Genomic DNA, 22,166 nt, shown 5'->3' with positions numbered 1-22,166 from the left:
TTTACTTCACATAATCTGCAAAAGTCATTCACAGCCATGTTCACTCCGGTATTTCGCTCGATGGTTTAGTTTTTGCATCATACATGCGTTTACAGTGGAAGTTAGATGCGGCTGAGCATGCGCATAACACACGCCATAACCAAACGTTATGTGATTGGCTTACGGGTAACCAATGATTTTAAACTTCAGACAAGCGCCCCCCCGCGAGAGAGAAAACACTTCTCTATTATGCCCTTCCAGACTCTGTCTACGAAGCAAAGTGAAGTAGCAGAGTCTGGTATTACCAGGCTAAATTTCCATGGCTCGTATGGAAATTTTCAAGCATGTTTTTCAAGCACCACTAACTGGCCTAATGTTTTATGAATGGAAAGTCTAGACTTACTAAAAGTTCTAAATATTGTATTTTATCAAATGTATTTTCTTTCTAATGCATTAACAATAATTAATAAACATGCAAGCTCAAAGGTGTGACCTTCTGGGTTTACCATATTCAATACTAAATCTGAACTTTCCTTCTGGATGAACTACACACACTATATATTGTTGCCATCCACTGCGATTATATTGTGACAATATATTATTACACCCCTATTATACAGATATACGCCAATCATGGATTGCATCATAATGACTAAGGATACATTTACATGTCAATGATGTACTAAAAGTGGAAAAGATTGCTTTTTCTCGCGCACAGACGACAACGTTGTCAAAATGATCCCCGTTCACACGGATCCGCGAAAACGTTTAAAGCGCTGTTTTATTCATGCCAGGCCAGTAGGTGGCGACGTCACTTTGTAAAGAAACACTACGCGCCTATAGACTGAACACGTGATGCACATGCGCATGACGTCACCGTTTCACAAATTAGCGTTTGTGTAGTTTTGCAACGATAACGGTATCGGTTTCAACCCATTTTGTAAAGTTTGCGTTCTCAGGCCCCCCCCCCACGTAAATGAACGACCAAAACGCATAAAAAGTTTTTAGTTGAAAACGGCCCCTAATTGACACAAACTGTCACTTAAGCACAATGTCAGTTGCAATATTTTGCGCATTACCTATTAACAGGGTTCCCATACCTTGGTAAACTTCAAATTCAAGGACCTTTCAAGGACTTTCCAGGTCCAATAACCTCAAATTCATGGACTTAATGTTGGGACAGACTTCAAGTGACAGCAAGGTTACATTGTGTTACCTTGTAAGATACATTGTTACAGTTTTCATGTATGCAAAAAAAAAAAAACTATGCTTTTTTTTATCCGTTTGTCATGGCAACGGATAAATACGCGTAACTAGCGTAAATCAAGCAAGCTAGTATACATAAGCCACGAAGTGTTGGCGAAATAACACATTAGTGGACCTGAGGGAATAATATGGAATTTTTCCTCGCACAAAATAAATTCAAGCACTTTCAAGGACCTGTGTGTTTATTTTCCATAACTTTCCAGGGCCTTGAATATTTTTTTTTTCAGATTCACAAACTTTCAAGGATTTCAAGGACCCATGCGAAACCCCGTATTAATGAAATAACTACTTAAAAGGAAAGACGTCCCAGAAGCACTTCTTCTAAGACTCACTATACACTTGGCTTTAGTAGAAATAACCGTAACGCATGGCTTGAGCCGTCTTATTGTGCGAGGTTTATAAATAAAGCAGTGTGACGGTAATGTTGTACGTTTAGAAAAGCATGATATGAAAAGGTGATTCAGCTGGCAAGAGCATGATGTCATCCCGTCCCGAGCGACTGAACGCTTTAAGAGACACAACACCAGTGTTTACATTACACAGACACGTACGACACGGGAGATTTCTTCACACAATCTGATACCATAAGCCAGAAACGAGACCGGTTTCAACCAGCAGTTAAAAAATTCTCTGTGCTATAAATCAAGTATTTCAAGTAAAACAAACAAGGCGGGCATTATGCAAATGGGTAGAGAAAACAATTTATAATATATCTTGAGACATTTTCAGTCAGACATTCGCATTGGATTAAACAATCTTAAAAACTCACACAGAGACTCATACACTCTGCATGATGACAGAATCAAATATAGAGAAGACATGCTTATTACAACATTTTAAAAAAAGTACCACAAAATACCAAATGTTTCCCAGCCCAAGATGATGTATGTACAGAATATACATAATTTACACCCCTTATTCTGTGGTCGGATTACGATTCGCTTGTATACTATTAGAGCAAAGAAAACAGTGGGGTGTGTGCATGCTAACAAAATGTTTTTTCTTTCAAATATGCATTCAAACATCATCAACCTGCAATTAAATACATGATGAACATAATACAAGTTTTTTTTTTTAAATTGGTATTATGTAAACTTAAATGGTATCATCCTCGCTCTACAATCATACAGTGATGGAATTCACTAAAATGTAATGTTTAGGTAAAAACGGGCCTCATTTATGAAACACAAATGTGTGCATTGATGCATTTACTTAAAAACGGTTTGGTATGTTTCATAAGTTAGATCCTATGGCTCAAATATAACATTCATCAAGAGATTCTATATAGATATACTGATAAAGCCATGAATTAAACACTATACGAAAGAGTTTTATCTACATTAAAAAAACGCAATATAATTCAACTGGTGTTGCTCAGATTATTATGTGGGCAACAATATTGATTTTATAAAATAAAAAAAAATTTATAAGATGTCCCATTGTGACTTGAGAAATACCTACTGATAAAAAAAACAATCCCATAGAAAAATGCGGAGGTTGTTATGGAGTGATTATGCCATCCCGAATCAGTAGCGGTTGAGCTTGTCCGGGTCATTTGACGCCATCTGGGTGAAGTCCTGGAAAATGTCCTGGTACGTTTCATCTCCTGTAAAGAGAAACCAGCTTGATTAAGAGAAGTAGAGAGTGATTGATCTGCATCACACACACACGAGCACATGCTGTAATCTGAAGAACACACACACACACACACACACACACACACACACACACAGAGATGAGCTCCATACCTGCTCTACTTCACAGCAGAAACTCACAGAACAGCAGGAGAGCGCAGGAGAAAAGAGCAAACGCAGTGTTTAAGAAGCACATGATGAGATATCAAGTATATTCATTGACTCTTTACATGATATCTATCATATAGTAGCACAGACAATAATTCTGTGTGAAAGTGTGAAGATTTCCACGTAAAGGAACGTCACAGGAGCGATAGATAGCCACATACAATATGTATCAGTGTGCCAAAGAAAGAGAAACAGACAGTAAATAAATGAATATACAACGTTTTTTAATGCTTTGCAGGATTATATATAATAATTCCATCACTTAAGGCCTTCTGAACACCTTGATGCTGCATATTAATACACCTGAGACTCTAATTTTAGACTGTGCTCTGTTGAGAGATCGCAATGATGATTTGTCGAATATAATATTTTGTTTAAGAGAGGTCACATACAGAGGTAAACGACTGTGGCGAAATGAAGCAGAGGAAGAAAATGAAACGCTTGAACTGCATTGTGGGGCATTGTAAAGTCCAGCTCTATAGCGCCCCTCTGTGGCCGATGCCAGAACTGCAGCGCATTTGGCACTATATATATTCATAACAACATTCAGACTGTCAGATTTCTCTCGTATTGTAGCTGAATACACTTTAAGTACGTAAAGTATTTCATCTATTCCACACAAAAAAATATATATTACAATTTTTTTTTACAGGAAAATATATATATTTTTCATCAGCATCATTACTCCAGTCTTCAGTGTCACATGATCCTTCAGAAATCATTCTAATATGATGATTTATTAGCAAGGTTAATAATGCTGCTTAATATATATATTTTTTTTGTAACCTATGATACTTTTTTCAGGATTCTTTGATGAATACAAAATTAAAATTCTAAATAGAAATATTTTGTAACATTATCCACTTCAGTTTAAAAGTGTGGGGTCAGTGCTTTTATTATTTAAATAAATTAATACTTTGATTCAGCAAGGATGTGTTAAATTGATAAAAAGGGATTGTAAAGATTTCTATTGTTATAAAAGATTTATATTAATAAATAACTTTCACTCATAAATCCGCATATTAGAATGATTTCTAAAGGGTCATGTGACACTGAAGACTGGAGTAATGATGCTGAAAATTTAAAAAACATAATTTACAGGTAATTATAATTGTAAGGATTTAAACATTTACATAATTACCATTTATCTGCATAACACCAAAGTGATTTTTAAAAAGTAAAATAAATAAATAAATAAATAAATAAAAATGGTACTTTGTGCTGAAACTGATGGTCAGTATAGATCTGTTATTATTAACAAAACATGCATTTGTAACAATGATCTGTATTGTATCTATGGCCAAATGCAGTGGTCTACTACGTCTTCATAGATATAATATTTAGAAACACACTGATTTGATTTAGACAATTTCACTTCCCCAAGAATATATAAGAGATAAATACCAGGAATGTGTCATAAATACACTGAGCTTTCATTGCACGGCTCATTCAGACAGTTTTAAGACAAATATACACTATGTAAATAAGGTGCATATGTGTAACGTCACTCTTTCACAAGACTAGTTATTGCACGTGTTCCAGCGGTAACATGTAAAGATGAGCCCACCCTGGGGCTGAAGCTTCATACACTGGCGGTGTACATTCGTTTGCTACAGGTTTGTGGCGTAAATGTACGTGTGTGTGTGTTAGGCGTCTCTGAGCTGCAAGCTAATGAACTCCTCCATACACTTCCGGTACTGCATTTCAGTCGGGCTGTTAGAGTTATATTGACCTGAGTGACTGTACGGACCCTCCGACTCACGCATCTCCTCGTTCATCTTGGCCAGACGAAGCCTGTCAGGAACACACAGGAGAGACAAAATTCAACATTTTATGATCGACACAAATTTCTCAATAAGCATCAGACGTGTGAAAGCTAGGGGAACTTACAACGTGACGATGTCAGCGTTTGCTGCCTCGACTGCGATTGTAAGTGGCGTTTGATTCTCTGCGTCTGCTGCGTTCTGATTGGCTCCACGTTTTAGAAATAAACACACTTGTCTGTAGTAGAAAGAAAGAAAGAGCATTAAACCATGATTCACAACTAAGAAAAACAAAACCTGCATTGTTGTGAAGTGTGTTGAGCAGAACTAACCCAGTATGGCCCAGTATAGTGGCGTGATGTAAAGGTCCTCGGCCGAGCTTGTCCAGCTGATTGACACTGGCTGAATTCTGGAGCAGGAATTCACAGGTGACGAGAGACCCCTGATACAGACACACACGAGACACTTTCAGACACGCAGTCTCTGCTAGTCTAAATAAAACAGCATTCGTCATTACGTCTGTGATGTGATGCATTTCATATTCAAATATTAGCCAGAAATGCCTTTTGGAATATCATGCACTGATGAATCGTACAATAAGACCAGGAACATTGATTATTCAAAAAGTAAAAGCTAATTATTATTTTGAAAGTAAGGGTGTACTCACACTAGCCAGTTTGAACCGTGCCCGAGTGCGTTTGACCACCAAAGCGCGGTTCGTTTGACTAGTGTGAGTGCTCCGAACCGTGCCCGGGCGCGGCTCGATTAGCCGGCCCTGGCCCGCTTGGAAGAGGTGGGCCAGAGCACGGTTCAGTTGGACTCGGGCGCGGTTCGCATGCAGTGTGAGCGCTAACCGTGCTGGACTCCATTGTGTTCAGTGAGAGCGCCGCTCTTCCTGTTTATCCCGAAACCGTCGCACCATAATGAAGTAAGCGTGCTCCGGCACGAATGCTGAAACCCTATGTGAGTGCAGGCCAGAGGGGGAGTGGGGAGGGGGGACAATCGTACTCGGGCCCGGTTCATGGCAACCGTGCCTAGTGTGAGTACAGTGTAAAAATCTACTTAATCTGCAGGATTATTTGCTGTATGTCGACAAAAAAACAAAAAACACACACGGAAAAAAAGCAAGAGCAAATAAAAAAATAAAACAAAAGCAACAAAAAAACAAAAACATTAAACAAAAAAAAAAGAAGCAAAACAGAAAACAAAACAAAAACGATAGCAAAACAAAACACAAAAAACAATCAAAAACAAAATGCAAAAAACAAAACCTAAATAAAAAAAAAACCCACAAAAAAGCTAAACAAAAACCCACAAAAAAGGAAATCACAAAACAAAAGTAAAACAAAAAACAAAACATGAAACAAAAAAAATGCAAAAAAACAAAAAACACAAAATAAAACAAAAACAAACAAAAAAGAAGCAAAACAAAAATGATAGCAAAACAAAAAACACAAAAAAACAAACAAAAACAAAATGCAAAAAAAAACAAAACCTAAATAAAAACAAACCACAAAAAAGCTAAACAAAAACACACAAAAAGTAAATAACAAAACAACAAAACATGAAACAAAAAAATGCAAAAAACAACAAAAAAACTAAACAAAAGAAAGAGTGTAAAAGCATTGTGGTGATGGTGTGTGAAACTCCATCCCTCAGTGTGTGTGTGTGTTCCTCACCCCGTGAACGGCCATGATGAGCGGTGTCCGGTTCCCGTCGTCTGTGTTGGTCCAGTTCACTTCTCCCCCGTGTGCGAGAGCTTCAGCCATGTCAGGTAGACTGCGTGAGAACGAGGCCCAGTACAGCTGCAGGCCTGAGGTGAACTGCTTCGGCTCACAGAACACCACCACAGCTTTACCAGGACACTCTTCTGGAGGATCTGAACCACACCAGTACAAACCACAACATTACAAGCGGAAATAATGACACTAATGCTGCAATAACTGAAGAACTGTGCAACATTAATCACATGTCATTTCCTTCTTTATTACTGTGAACCTGATTTGTATAAATTAATAAATGTGACATGACTTGACTATGGGGCAAGTGTGAGGCGTAAAGTTCACTGAAACTCAAAAGCCCCTGGTCACGCTCTACTTTCCTTGATGGAAAAGACAATGTCTTGACATTGTGCTGCTAAATAACTTTTATATTTGTTTATAAAAGTCAGAATTGCAAGATGCAAAAAATGTCTAGCAAACGAGAATTTATAGTCAAACTCGGAATTATGGGAAAAAAAGTCAGAATTGTCAAAGTTGGAATTGCAGGAAAAGAGTCGAGTTTATATAGGAATTGCGAGGGAAAAAAAAGTGAACTGTGTGTTTATATCTCGTAATTGCAAGAAAAAAAGTAAGAATTGTGAGCTATAAATTTGTAATTGTGAGAAAAAAGTCTGAATTTCACGTTTATATTGGAATTGCAAGAGAAAAGCATGAATTTCAAATTACAAACTTGGAATTGTGAGAAAAAGTTTATGTAAGAATTGTGAGAAAAATGTCAGAATTCTGACATAAAAAGTTGAAATTACCTTTTTATTAGATATTTTTATTTATTTAGTACAGAAACAAGCTTCCATAATTATTAAATCAATTTAATTAAATAAATATCTGTGCTGCATGTTTCAGAGCGAGTCTATTTCTGTCAAAATTAAAGTTCGGTGGTTCACAGAGGCCGAGACGGTAGAAAGCACAGCATTTTGTCTGTATTGTGAGTTTACACAAATAAAAGTTCACCGTTTCTAATAATGTGTTTCTCTTTTCAGTACGAGCATGAACGACAGAGTAGCCCAGAGGGTGAACGTTTGAAAATAGAGAAATTAAGACAGTCAGAGATACTAGTATTGTAATTTAACAGTTGCCATTATATTATATATATTTTTTTATATCTTTTTATTTAGTAATAATAATTATCATAATTAATTATTATTATTATTATTAGTTTATAGTCATATTAACATATAACCACACATTTTAGGCCAAGTTTTACAAACAAGGACAAAACCTGGAGTTTTTATTTTTATTTTAAATCACATTTTAAAATCACAATTTTTATCAGAAACCCCCCCCCCCCCCTGGAATTGTTCAAAATCAACAACGCAACGCTATTTTTCCCTCAAATGTCGCATCCTTCCGGCAGTATTTTTCCCTGAAGCTCATGTGTTGCTCAGACTGACCCGTGTTGTTCGGCGTGTTGGAGGCGGCACTCGTGCTCAACATCTCTCTGCTTCCATCTGATTGGTTCTGCACTTCACCGTCGGTACTTTTCACTGTCAAACAGAGATCAACTTACACACTCTTCTGTAATACAGTATGCAAACCAGCAACAGCACAAAACATAGCGTGAAACAAAACACGAAAACAAATAGAAACACAAAAAAACATCCAAAGGAGAAAACAAATAGGCATGAGCAATGTTGAAGTTTCTTACAAAGAAACGCATGATGGGATGTTGAGCGATGGAGAGACGCTGCAGTGTTTCCTTCACAGAAAACCCACCCGGTGTTGATTGAGCAAATTTCAGAATTTTAATTCAATGAGCGCATGAATAATCAATATTTGTGAAATCTCAATATCATAAATTTGTGTTGGTAGTACATCTCAATATAACAATCAACAGATTCAAATTTTGATGTCAAAGTGTCAAGGTGTTTTGATGTTTTATTAAAACTTTAAATTTTTACAATTTGTGGTGCTTATCTTAATTTAAAATCTGTTTAATGGTGGCGCTTTTGACAGCATTTAACTTTTTATGATTATTTTATGAAAAACATGTTCATAGAATACATTCTGAATATTTTTTTTCTAACCCATTTTGCAGAAAAACAAATACATTTCATGGTTTATGCCTAAAATCTTTTTAATCTTTTTATGATTATGTCTAATCAGTTAAAGAAATGTATCTACATATGAGAACTTATTTGAAAGTAAAAGCATTTATTATTTAAAAAAATAAGATTTCTATAGTGCACAGTTAACAGCTGCACATGAAACAAAAATAAAATATAACAAAAACAATCTTCCTTTGTGATATATAAATAAATAAATAAAAACTTCCCTTTGTCATCAAGTCGGCTTGTGTATTAAAGTGGTGTTTTCAAAGTGTTGTGCTTATTAAGAAATATGACTAATCAGTCAAAAAAATCTATATTTTAGACAATAAATTGGCATAATTAGTCAAAATGATTTATAATTAAGTGTAATATAATTCTTACTAGTTAATGAAATTTGTTTTGTCACCAATTTTTGTATGACAGCGTTGATTTTTTAAATTCATTCAGTAAATGTCTCATCCTGTAGGATCTGTGACGAGTTCAACTCAAATCCACACCTGTGAACTGGAAGCGAGTCGGTGACATGGTGAATTTTGCTCAACCTTGACACTGAATAAGACACAGAGAGCTGTACTTACAGCGGCGAGGCTTGGAGTTAAAGTAGGAGAAGAGAGAATCAAGCTCATCTACACAGAAGAGAGACTCGTGGTGCGCTTCAGCAGGGTAGGGTCACAGAGAGGGGCAGAAACACAGAGTAAAGCACTTCATTGAGCCCGCGGCCCCGTTCACACCGTCAGATAGAGGTCAGCTAGAGGTCTGCAAGAGGTCTGCTAGAGGTCAGCTAGAGGTCCGCTAGAGGTCTGCTAGAGGTCTGCTAGAGGTCAGCTAGAGGTCAGCTAGAGGTCAGCAAGAGGTCAGCTAGAGGTCTGCTAGAGGTCAGCTTGAGGTCTGATAGAGGTCTGATAGAGGTCAGCAAGAGGTCTGCTAGAGGTCAGCTAGAGGTCTGCTTGAGGTCTGCTTGAGGTCTGATAGAGGTCAGCTAGAGGTCAGCTTGAGGTCTGATAGAGGTCAGCTAGAGGTCTGCTAGAGGTCAGATAGAGGTCTGATAGAGGTCAGCTAGAGGTCTGCTAGAGGTCAGCTAGAGGTCAGCTAGAGGTCAGCTTGAGGTCTGCTAGAGGTCAGCAAGAGGTCTGCTAGAGGTCTGCTAGAGGTCAGCTTGAGGTCTGATAGAGGTCTGCTAGAGGTCTGATAGAGGTCAGCAAGAGGTCTGCTAGAGGTCAGCTAGAGGTCTGCTAGAGGTCAGCTTGAGGTCTGATAGAGGTCAGCTAGAGGTCAGCTAGAGGTCAGCTTGAGGTCTGATAGAGGTCTGATAGAGGTCAGCTAGAGGTCTGCTAGAGGTCAGCAAGAGGTCTGCTAGAGGTCAGATAGAGGTCAGCAAGAGGTCTGCTAGAGGTCTGCTAGAGGTCAGCTAGAGGTCAGCAAGAGGTCAGCAAGAGGTCTGCTAGAGGTCAGCTAGAGGTCTGCTAGAGGTCAGCTTGAGGTCTGATAGAGGTCTGCTAGAGGTCTGATAGAGGTCAGCAAGAGGTCTGCTAGAGGTCAGCTAGAGGTCTGCTTGAGGTCTGATAGAGGTCAGCTAGAGGTCAGCAAGAGGTCTGCTAGAGGTCAGCTAGAGGTCTGCTAGAGGTCTGATAGAGGTCTGATAGAGGTCTGATAGAGGTCTGATAGAGGTCTGCTAGAGGTCTGATAGAGGTCAGCAAGAGGTCTGCTAGAGGTCAGCTAGAGGTCTGCTTGAGGTCTGATAGAGGTCAGCTAGAGGTCTGCTAGAGGTCAGCTTGAGGTCTGATAGAGGTCTGCTAGAGGTCTGATAGAGGTCAGCAAGAGGTCTGCTAGATGTCAGCTAGAGGTCTGCTTGAGGTCTGATAGAGGTCAGCTAGAGGTCAGCTTGAGGTCTGATAGAGGTCAGCTAGAGGTCTGCTAGAGGTCAGATAGAGGTCTGATAGAGGTCTGATAGAGGTCTGATAGAGGTCAGCAAGAGGTCTGCTAGAGGTCAGCTAGAGGTCAGCTTGAGGTCTGATAGAGGTCTGCTAGAGGTCAGCTAGAGGTCTGCTAGAGGTCAGCAAGAGGTCTGCTAGAGGTCAGCTAGAGGTCTGCTAGAGGTCAGCTTGAGGTCTGATAGAGGTCAGCAAGAGGTCTGCTAGAGGTCAGCTAGAGGTCTGCTAGAGGTCAGCTTGAGGTCTGATAGAGGTCAGCTAGAGGTCAGCTTGAGGTCTGATAGAGGTCTGATAGAGGTCTGATAGAGGTCTGATAGAGGTCAGCTAGAGGTCTGCTAGAGGTCAGATAGAGGTCTGATAGAGGTCAGCTAGAGGTCTGCTAGAGGTCAGCAAGAGGTCTGCTAGAGGTCTGCTAGAGGTCAGCTAGAGGTCAGCAAGAGGTCTGCTAGAGGTCAGCTAGAGGTCTGCTAGAGGTCAGCTTGAGGTCTGCTAGAGGTCAGCAAGACGTCTGATAGAGGTCAGCAAGAGGTCTGCTAGAGGTCAGATAGAGGTCTGCTAGAGGTCAGCTAGAGGTCTCCTCGGGACCTGAGATCTGTACTCGACCCCAATCACTTCTTACCACTGATCTATATGATGACTGATCGCTCATTGTGCTCTAAACTGCCATCACCGGAAGTGTTCAAGCGGCCATCTTACTATTCCCTACAGAGGGCATCATTGAGTTACAGCCAAAACATCGACCTACAAACACCCGGTTTGCAGCGTCTCAGTCGCACAGGATTAGTTTTATGACATATGTATGTAAATTAATTGTTCTGATGTTATCTGTAATGTTTATGGTCTTTTCGGAGAGTATTGAAATCGTTAATGTGGGCGAGTCTACTGCACACTTCCCACACAGGTAACGGGCCGAACACAAAAATGGAGGAAATATTAAACATGAACATATATCTGTGTTATTTGCAGACAATATGCAGCCTAAATATTAATACAAGCTATTTCTTTACCTTATTGGGATTTAAATTAGGAATCGATAAGCAGAATCAGAATCTAAAAAAACCTTCAAACGATACCCAACCCTAGCCCCAGGTCGGACCTCTGGTTTTCGTATTGAAGTGGACCCTTGTAGACCTCTACCATGAACATCTGTCTATGGTGATTACACCACTTGAATGATGACATGATAATACCAGCTAAACGGGGCCATGGCAGGACAAAGCAAAGGTTGAATTGAATCAGCAGAGGGTCCAGTTGCAGGATAGAGACGACGGCTCACATTGGGTTTGATCAGACCTTGATGATCAACTCACCAGAGGAACCCGAGGCTGCATGGGATTTTGACGTTGACGGTCCACTTGTAGGCTGGGCATCCGAGCAGTCGCTGAGACATTTATCTTGTTTACTCAGCGATAAAACCTTCTGTCTGATCTCATCTTCTGACCGTCTCTGTACAAACCTTCGCTCCACATACTTGGCTTTAATGTAGGCCTCCACCTCATGCCTGTGGGTCATAAGACACAAACGCTGAGCTTTTTTGTTTTCAAATAATAGATGTATAAAGTAATCTTGGTTTTCAAAAAATGGGTTGTCATTACGAATTACAATTACATTATTTAATGCTTTTGAAATGAGTCTCTTCTGCTCACCAAGGCTGACTTTATTGGATCCAAAATACAGTAAAAACGCTAATATTATAAAATATTATTAACATTTCTGGTTATTATCAATGTTGAAAACAGTTTATTTTTTACCTGGGATCTCCTGGTTGTGGTTTTCTGGCTCCTAGTTCTTCTCGTCGAGCCTCGTAGATCTGATTTATGACACCATTTCCCAGCTCACACATCAGCTTAATAACAAAAATAACTGTATTATTCATTCATATATAAGAACTGAAGCAGTTTTTCCCCCCAAAAAAACATTTTAGAATGAGAAAAAATCCTCTTGAAAAATGTTCAGCTAAAATACAGTGTGTTTGAGAGAAACGAAGAAGTCTCTTTTTCCTATTTGAACAGACAGACGAACTCAGCCAACCTAAAATCTGGTGCAATCACACTCCGCATGTCTGAAAACGATCTGTGAATTCACGTGTACGAGGTAATGAGATGTTCATGAGATGAAAGAGATGGACAGATGTTCATATGCTCTAACCACCATCTGTCGACCCCTACCCATATGTTCATTATGCTGAGACTGAAGCCTCGTGTCTCACCTTGAGCAGTTCAGGCTCCCATGTGTCCAGCGTCAGGGATCTGACCTTAGAGAAATGAACTCCAAGACTCCTGACAAACAAAAAACATATATTTTATAAAATATATAGCACACTCAAGTAGTGCTAGACCGATATATCTGCAAAGCTGATATTTTCCTTTTTTTATTATCGGCATTTGCATTTTTCTGTTTGGCTGATGTGATGGCTTTCATTTTGACAGTGTGTGGGACTTTTATTTTGACAGCACGATACGTATTTGAATATCTAATGAACATTTAATTTCACAAACTTTGGCAAATTCAGCTGTGAGATCTTCTGAAGTGTGCATTTGTGTCCTGCATAAAAACATGAACTGTGACCCACAAACTTTAAACCCTAGATTTCAAACTATGCTGCGCTATCTTCAGTTGCCCACTATGTCATACTCACTGTGTGCTGGGTGTAAAATTAGCGTTCATTTTGCTAACGAAAACTATGACGAAAAACTTGTAGAGGAGCTCTTTTCCCACGACTAAGACGACGAGACGAGAATAAGGTCATTAAACATTTCAACTGTGTCTGTATCAATATTGTTGACAAGCCCAAAATGTAGTTTAAAAAAGCTTTCATGTTTGCGGTTGCCAGATGTCAAGAGTTTAAATCCCCCAATCAGAGCTGTTCTATTAAAAGTATACATTTTCTACCTGGTGTTTTACATAATAGTAGCAATCTGCTCAGCCACCCTGCTCTCTAAAATATCAGCATCAGCCATCAAGAACCGGTCAATTCTACATTGCAGAATAAGTGTGGTGAAGTCCACCTGTGTATCCCGGAGCACTGTATGCAGAGGGTGATGCCCAGGTTGATGCTTGCCCAGCACGGGTCGGGTTGCCCACAGTCGCAGCAGCTGTTGTTCCCAGCGATGGCCATGACCTTCTGCAGCGCACCGTCCCCCTTCAGAGACTTCTCCTTCGCTTCGCCCGCTGAGTCCAGGCTGCCTGTAGAGGTGGACGACTTTCTGTCCATCTTCTGCAAACACATGCCACTGTTACACTGAGCTCCTCCAGCTGGGCGTGAGTGAGCTGAAAGCGTGGTAAAGCGCGGTACCTCTACGTCCTCTGCGCGGTCCCTGAAGGCTGTGGCGATGCTGTTCTGGACGGCTTTGATCCAGGCCTGCCTGAGCTTCTCAGAGTCCGCTTGCATCATACAGCTCCTTTAAGAGAAAGAACATCAGCTATCTGACATATGCACTGCGAAATAACCAGACAAGAATCAGTGTTGTCTTTAAGTGAACAACTAGAAAGAAAAAAAGTGGCTAAAATTTTTTAGGCATAAACCATAAAATGTATTTGTTTTTCTGCACAATGGGTTAGAAAAAAACTATTCAAAATGTATTCTATGGAAATGTGTGTTTTTTCCCCCAAATCTAATTAAAGAAATTTAGTTTGTAGGATGTTCGGGTATTTTTACTGGGAAACAAAACTGATTTATAAAATAGTTTAAGTATATTGTCCATTTTCAATTTAATTTTAGTAATTTTGTTGTGTGTTTTTGTTATTTTAGTTACATTTTCATTTATTTATTTATTTAATTTACTTATTTCAGTTAGTTGCCAAATCAAAGGTTTTTAATTAAACACTTATATTTTATTGTAATATTAAAATAGTATTTCTCTTTCTTTTTTATAGTTTTAGTTAACAATAAAAACATTGGTTACAAGTGATTGGTACATTAGTAACAAATGCCCACACCGGAGTTTTTACGCACTAGTATTTAGCATATTACCAGCAATTTCCACTGTCACAGCTATATGACAAAAATATCAATATATAATGACAAAATGAATAAATAATTATTGAAATTGTGTTTCAAAAGTCTATTTTTTTTCTTCAATGTGGCACAAGTGGCACAGAAATGACACTCTACCATCATATATACAGTGTCCTCCACTAATATTGGCACCCTTGGTAAATATGAGCAAAGGCGGCTGTGAAAATAAATCTGCATTGTTTATCCTTTTGATATTTCATTAATAAAAAAAATTAATTAAAAAAATTAACCATTCATTGAGGCAAAACAATTGAAAGTGGGGGGAAACTCTCATTATGAAATAAATGTATTTCTCAAGTTCACGGCCACAATTATGTTTGAGTAATTGAGGAGTTTTCTCCTATAATCAGAGATCATTCCTCCATGCATATGACATATTTATCTGTAGACAATTAATTGATAAAGTAGGTGTTCAATAAACATAACAAACAAAACTGACCAGCGTGATCATAATTGTGTGCGTGTACTCACTTGGTTGGAGAAACCACTTCGAAACAAAACCTGCGCTCGATGTCCTCGCAGTGTTTGACGGTGCACAAGCGCAAGTCTTCCACCACGACTGTAGGGTTATCCTGAAACACAACACAACAACTGTAGGGTTATCCTGAAACACAACACCACAACCACTGCTAAACACAACGTTTAAAAACTCTTGCTCGTTCTTTTAGATCATCCTAGGATTACCTTAAACTTCTTTTGGTACACCAGCTGATTGTTCTGAATCGAGAACCATCGCCTGAAAAGAAAACGCAATTAGCAACGATGAGAATTTCGGCGACGTGTGTGTGTGTGCTCACCTGGAAGATACAGTGTGATGTCTCGACACTGACCTGTTCCATGTTTTGAAGGCGTTACTGGCCCTCTTGAACAGATATCCCTCCATGACAATCCCATTCTCTGCATCCACATTGTACTCCAGCTTAGTGTCGTCATTTGAGAAGTCCTGAGCAGAAAAGGCACCAAAAAAAAAGAGTCAATAATAATACTGTATAAACACTCCACACACATTTTGGCTGATGCACACCCAATGTTTTGCTAATGGAGGATAGATAGACGATAAAAGCGTAAGATCACAAGAAGAAAACCATTAAACCACTTGAACTTAGCCTCTGTCAGATCATGAGGTGTCTCGGGTCTCGAACCTACAACCTTCTGGATACCAGTCCAGATCTTTAACGGATTAGTTCATCAAAAGTCGAAAATTGTTCCAAACTCGTATGACTTTCATTCTTCCATGGAAAACAAAAACGTGAATTTTTGACATTTCTGAAAAGAGTTTAGAAGTCGTACGAACAAAATAAATGTCAAAAAGTCTGTCAAAAGTCAATGCCATTTGACAGTATAGCCAAACATCATTGGTTCTGGATTGTCATGTGACCAAACATCAAATCTAAAGCAGCCTGTCTGATAATACCATATTTTCATATTCACTTTATTATTGGAAATGAGCAGCGTGTGCATTCTTCAAAAGTTCTACTTTTGCAATTGTAAATGTGACCGCTTTAGACTAGAAAAGGCCAATTGCTCATACCAATAATTAGATGTACTGTACCTATAGTGAATTTATTTATAGTGCACTGTAAGAAATCTAGCCACTGGTTCTCGTTCACGTTAAGGATAATCTGAGATCATCCTGTAGATGTCATGAGAGCTCAGACTAGTTAAGTCCAGCCCAGCTGAGCTCAGACTAGCAAAGCCCCAGTAATACTAGAGCCGTCACCGGACCCCGTGTTTGTGTGGCTGGTTGGTGATGGAGTGAAACTCAAACAGCTGAAGACAGATAAGTGTGACATACTAGTAGATGAGGTAAGTTTACAGCCTGACCCGTATGTGCTGCGTGAATCCAGTTTGATTGGCTCTTAGATACTCTTACATCACATGATCTCCGGTGAACAGGGGGAGAGCAGAACACACGAGTCGTAAGATACACAAAATCAACCATTCAGAGCGACCTTCAGACACTGGGAGTTCTGGTTTGTTTCAGGGGTTTGAGAGTGGTTAGCAAAAAGTTTGCTCTGAAATAATTCAGCACCCGTTTTAAGTGTGCCTGCTAACAACATGCTTGAGAATGTAACGATTATTGTATTTTAATATTAATTAGGATACTTTTACAATATTTATTCATCTAGGTTAACATTCTAGGTTGTATTTATACATTTAAGTTCTATACATTAAAGTTTTATTATTTGTTTTTATGAACAAATATGAATTTACAAAATCATTTTTATGATAAATTCTGTAAAAAAAAATATGCCTAATGCATTAATTAATGTTAACAAATGGAACCGTATAGTAAAGTGATTCCAAAAATGTTATTGCGTTATATCTATGTTGCAGAAATATATAACTACTGGACTGGATTTAAATTGATCAACTAATTTTAAATTTGTTATTTATTTATTGTTGTTTAAACAAACAAACACACAATAATATGAATTAATTTAAGAGTTACAACAATCTGCAGTGTGAATGGAAAGTGGACTGAGACCAGAAGTGGCTAAAATGAGATCTGAATCCACTTTCAAGGCCAGTGACAGTGTGAACGCTAACAGAACTGGGTTCTTTGTCACTTTATGATCCACAACTACAACAATCCTCCTCTACGCGAACTCCAGACCACAACATTCAGTGTGACCCTTCACTTGTGTGTTCACCGTGTGACCCTTCACTTGTGTGTTTCTTGTCGTCATCCAAGAAAAACGGACACGACAGCACCAACTGTTATTAAAAAGCAGATTCGGTTTCCATTTCTTTGTAACCTGATCAATCCATGAGCTGATACGTGAGCCTGCCCGCTTAATATATACAGGGTGGCAGGAACAAAGATTGAGGCTACAGCTGTTCCCAGAAGCCCAGAGTAACCCTGCTGTACCTGCAGCTCTCCTCATCTCCGCTACTACAGCCAGAAGCCCAGAGTAACCCTGCTGTACCTGCAGCTCTCCTCATCTCCGCTACTACAGCCAGAAGCCCAGAGTAACCCTGCTGTACCTGCAGCTCTCCTCATCTCCGCTACTACAGCCAGAAGCCCAGAGTAACCCTGCTGTACCTGCAGCTCTCCTCATCTCCGCTACTACAGCCAGAAGCCCAGAGTAACCCTGCTGTACCTGCAGCTCTTCTCATCTCCGCTACTACAGCCAGAAGCCCAGAGTAACCCTGCTGTACCTGCAGCTCTCCTCATCTCCGCTACTACAGACAGAAGCCCAGAGTAACCCTGCTGTACCTGCAGCTCTCCTCATCTCCGCTACTACAGCCAGAAGCCCAGAGTAACCCTGCTGTACCTGCAGCTCTCCTCATCTCCGCTACTACAGCCAGAAGCCCAGAGTAACCCTGCTGTACCTGCAGCTCTTCTCATCTCCGCTACTACAGCCAGAAGCCCAGAGTAACCCTGCTGTACCTGCAGCTCTCCTCATCTCCGCTACTACAGCCAGAAGCCCAGAGTAACCCTGCTGTACCTGCAGCTCTCCTCATCTCCGCTACTACAGCCAGAAGCCCAGAGTAACCCTGCTGTACCTGCAGCTCTCCTCATCTCCGCTACTACAGACAGAAGCCCAGAGTAACCCTGCTGTACCTGCAGCTCTCCTCATCTCCGCTACTATAGCCAGAAGCCCAGAGTAACCCTGCTGTACCTGCAGCTCTCCTCATCTCCGCTACTACAGCCAGAAGCCCAGAGTAACCCTGCTGTACCTGCAGCTCTCCTCATCTCCGCTACTACAGCCAGAAGCCCAGAGTAACCCTGCTGTACCTGCAGCTCTCCTCATCTCCGCTACTACAGACAGAAGCCCAGAGTAACCCTGCAGCTCTTCTCAGCTCCGCTACTACAGACAGAAGCAGAACACAACTCAATGAAGGCGCAGTGCAAGTGATGCACAGAGTTTAAATATCATACAGTGTATGATGAACATAGGCTACTTTAAATTGCAAAGTCCAAAAAATTCTTAAGTAGTCCAGCAGTTTTGTTTAAAAACTATTTATTTTAATGAAAATAATTATCAACATTAAGTGACACTGGAACATTAATTTACATTTTTAAAAATGAGGAACTTGCCTCTTTCTTTTACGCCACTATATTTTCCTTGATGGTTAAACTACTTGACTTTCTGAGTCAATAAATGTAAATTATTCTTCCAAAAATGTTCATCTTTTCATCATAATGGACATCCGTATTTTATCGTTGACCGACTGACCGAATATGCATTCGAACACAGCAGTTCCAGACACAAAAACTGATCACTAGATACATTAAACAGTCATTTACTAAATAAAATGAACCAATGCAAACCTGTACTATGACATAGTATCATTATGAAAATCCCATCTTGATGAACTAATGCTACATTAAATAAACAAACCACATCAGAACCAGCAAACCAAACAACTGATCACACAAGATGACCAGACGTCTAAATGAAGAAAAATAAATAAATAATTATTTAGGTAAGATAAAGCTCCCAAGAGGCAATACGAGACATTCGCATTTATCACCTCTCAAAGTAAACAACAAAAACTAAATAAATAGTAAGATTAACTCACCAGATACCACACATAGTGGAACCTGCTGAAGATCTTCATGCCGAAGAGAGAAGTGTGTGTGTTTCATCTAACTTCCAAACATTACTGTGACGGTCTACGATCACCTGACCTGAAACGAGCCTCTACACACTCAACATTACGCGTGCATGAGAATGAACGTCCATGTATATGAAGACTGAGACGGGCATAAGCCTTGGTAACCATTGCTGGCTCCTCCCCTTCAGGAACGCTCTAGTATATGTGTGTGTGTGTGTGTGAGTGTGTGATGTATGAATTCATTAACTGTGGCTCATGGGTTGGATTCACCAATCCAAGAAGATCATTAAAAATTTACACTGTCGGCAGTGCACTTGTTTTGAGTATTTTCTTCCAGAGTGCAAGTGCGAGAGTGTGATTAACTCTTTATTATACAGTTACAACCAACATAAACAAACTTCAATGTGTTTTTGACCACTTGTCAATGATTATTAAACAGGGCTGTCAATGTTAACACATGCAATTCATTAAAAAAATCCTTAAAGCGTTAAAATAATTGGACGCAAATAAATGACTGAAATAATAGAGGCTCACAATGTGTTTTCAGTGAATAATTCACTCAGTGTGTGTTTCGCTTTAAAGCACAAGCTCGTCATATTCTGTGATGTTTCTGAAGAGCACGAGAGCTCACACACCGCTGTATGGCCAGATGATACGCACACTACGTTTCTCTGCTGGATAAAGCAAAACAGCGTCTCGCTAGTAAAGCTTTGATGGATGAGGGTTGAAATCAAGGTAAAGGCGATTGCAGTGACGTACAGGAGTCGTACAGTGAGTCCGTTATTACTGATGCTGTGACAAACCGTGTGTGTGTGTGTGTGTGTGTGTGTGTGTGTGTGTGTGTGTGTGTGTGTGTGTGTGTGTGTGTGTGTGTGTGTGTGTGTGTGTGTGTGTTCTCGACGCACTGATCACCCATTGTATTTATGCACAGACACATTTCAGGTTGTTTCCACACACATTCAGGAGAATGGTTTGATCTGTCATGTGTTTGTTGCTGTGAATAAACGCGTTAAACAAGATAAATTATGTATGATTAGTTCCAAGAGAAGTATGCGATTAATCGCGACTAATCACACAAATGAGTGCGATTAATCGCGACTAAAATCTTAGTTTATTGACAGCTTTATCATTAAATTATTAAACACAGTTGCTAGGGTGTTCTTGGTGGAGATTAGCACGATGCTATGTGGTTGCTAGAGTGCTCATGATCCTTTTTGTCATAAATTGTCTGAAACAAATCTCTTATATATTAAAATATTTTTGAATTTATTTTGAATTAGAATTTTTGTTTGATAACATGAGCTACTGAAGTAAAACCACGTGTCTAATAACCATAATTAACGCAGGTAACGTGATTCATGCAGCATTCAGAAGGGACAGACTCACCTGCAGTGTGGCCTCATATGAGCAGTCAGAAAAGAAGAGAGAGCACGTTAACAACTGCTGATACAGCGGATATAGAGAGAGAGAGAGAGAGAGAGGAGGAAAACAAATATAGAGAGATCGAGTCACACTTGACTTGAGATCAAGGTCAAGCTGGATTGTGGCATGAGCAATATGGCATGATAGATGAACATAAGAGCCCTCAGTTCATGAAGCGCCTTCAGGTCGTAAATTATGTAACTTTTTTTTTATATTTACAATATAAATATTCCAATTCTGATACACTTTAATTTAGCATAGTGCATCTTAAGGCACAGTCACATTAGCAACATTTTGGTAAAAAGTTCACAAGAAAAGTAAGTCCAATAAGAAGCATGAAACTCCAAACCAAGTCGCTTCTAAAGGCCAATGTGGTGAAAATTGAACCCAATATCAAAATCTACACGGCAATACTTTTTTGCAAAAATTTTATGAGGGACTTCCAATGGCAAAAAGTTTTAAAATTGCTCTGGTAATGAAACTGGTAGAGGAATTATGAAATTTCAGTGGAATTGGTATTGAGATTTTGATATCCTGATGACCCAGCAACTACCCAGAATGCACCTGCGCATGCCATGTGTGAGGATTCAGTTAAAATCTCCCATCATCCTCGTGGTAATACCGAAAGATGAACAGCTCTACTGTAATAACAGCAGCTTTATTACTTTGAGTGTTTATTCACACACCCGAGGACAGGATATCAGGCAAAAGCTTAGCTTTGTATACTTTAAACCATTTCTAAAAGGTCAAAACCCAAAGAAAGAAGAGAAGAGAAGGATGTGCCGTTTCACAAAGCATCAACAACATGATTTTGTTGCTTGTTCTCATTGGTCGAACAACTATTTTCTGATTGGCCCTTGTATTTTGTGTAAGATTTGAGGATCATTAATGCTCAAGTGTTTGGAGAAGCTCTTGTACCTTCTGTTGAATAGTCGAGTGTTTCGTCTCCATATCCTTCCTCTCTTTGGCCGAATCCATCACCAGCTGATCCAGCTGAAAGACAGACATTTAAAAAAATGAAAAACAAATATTCTTATGTGTTAAAACAGGAAGAAAAATGAGGAGTCGACCTATGAACTGAAGCAGGTCCATTTTAAACATTCTGCTCGATTAAAAACATTTAATAAGGCAAAGAATGTTTTCATGTGTTAAACAAAATAGTTTCAAGGCACAGAGTGGGACACCGCCTTCACACAACGGTACTGAACTTTATAAAACTGGAATTAAATGCATGGCTGCCAATGAGAAGCCACTTTAAACACAAAGTCATGTGGTTTAAAGATGGTCTGGTTTCCTACATCTGCATGGAAAACCACTCTTGCCTCATTATTTCTCCATATTCCAAGATGATGATGGACCATAATGCACTGCTTCACCACCACTACACACTGCCTAACCAGTTCAACATGCATAACCTTTCCAATGGCCAAATCTACACTCAATGACTCTAAAGGGAATATTCCAGTACACTGTTCTTCAAAACTATGGATCAAATCAAATTTGAGGTCTTTAATATATTACTGGACAACTGATGTGTGTGATTTCAGACTGATTTCACAGTTTATTTATTTTTACCATTCACTTCCTATT

The 22,166-nt window shown here is 39.4% G+C and overlaps 1 protein-coding gene and 1 long non-coding RNA gene across 6 annotated transcripts in view; one reads left to right on the top strand and one right to left on the bottom strand.

Moving 5' to 3' along the window:
- Window positions 1–1,932: 1,932 nt before the first annotated feature.
- The window catches only part of LOC309475351 (arf-GAP with coiled-coil, ANK repeat and PH domain-containing protein 2), a 40,693-nt gene continuing 20,459 nt past the window's right edge, over window positions 1,933–22,166 (bottom strand). The window contains exons 9-23 of one of the 5 annotated variants that reach the window (XM_082138115.1): window positions 21,495–21,569; window positions 15,419–15,531; window positions 15,273–15,324; window positions 15,060–15,160; window positions 13,866–13,971; window positions 13,579–13,787; window positions 12,780–12,849; window positions 12,322–12,416; window positions 11,881–12,071; window positions 7,983–8,075; window positions 6,490–6,689; window positions 5,143–5,252; window positions 4,938–5,048; window positions 4,780–4,841; window positions 1,933–2,851 (exon numbers count right to left, since the gene is read on the bottom strand). In XM_082138115.1, the coding sequence (XP_081994241.1) occupies window positions 2,772–2,851; window positions 4,780–4,841; window positions 4,938–5,048; window positions 5,143–5,252; window positions 6,490–6,689; window positions 7,983–8,075; window positions 11,881–12,071; window positions 12,322–12,416; window positions 12,780–12,849; window positions 13,579–13,787; window positions 13,866–13,971; window positions 15,060–15,160; window positions 15,273–15,324; window positions 15,419–15,531; window positions 21,495–21,569 (1,668 nt within the window). In that variant the 3' untranslated portion in view covers window positions 1,933–2,771. Of the gene's footprint in view, window positions 2,852–3,252; window positions 4,842–4,937; window positions 5,049–5,142; window positions 5,253–6,489; window positions 6,690–7,982; window positions 8,076–11,880; window positions 12,072–12,321; window positions 12,417–12,779; window positions 12,850–13,578; window positions 13,972–15,059; window positions 15,161–15,272; window positions 15,325–15,418; window positions 15,532–21,494; window positions 21,570–22,166 lie in introns of those variants that run through there. The other 4 variants (XM_082138112.1, XM_082138114.1, XM_082138111.1 and 1 more) reach the window with 4 other exon arrangements.
- LOC309475385 lies at window positions 10,874–11,874 on the top strand. The gene is made up of 3 exons (XR_014197631.1): window positions 10,874–10,922; window positions 11,066–11,076; window positions 11,121–11,874. It is a non-coding gene; the product is annotated as an uncharacterized lncRNA (long non-coding RNA).

Source organism: Leuciscus leuciscus (genome assembly GCF_965113295.1).
Source record: "Leuciscus leuciscus genome assembly, chromosome: 15".
Classification (NCBI taxonomy): domain Eukaryota; kingdom Metazoa; phylum Chordata; class Actinopteri; order Cypriniformes; family Leuciscidae; genus Leuciscus; species Leuciscus leuciscus.
The sequence above is the reverse complement of the archived record's forward strand: the minus strand, read 5'-3'. Positions and strand labels throughout refer to the sequence as shown.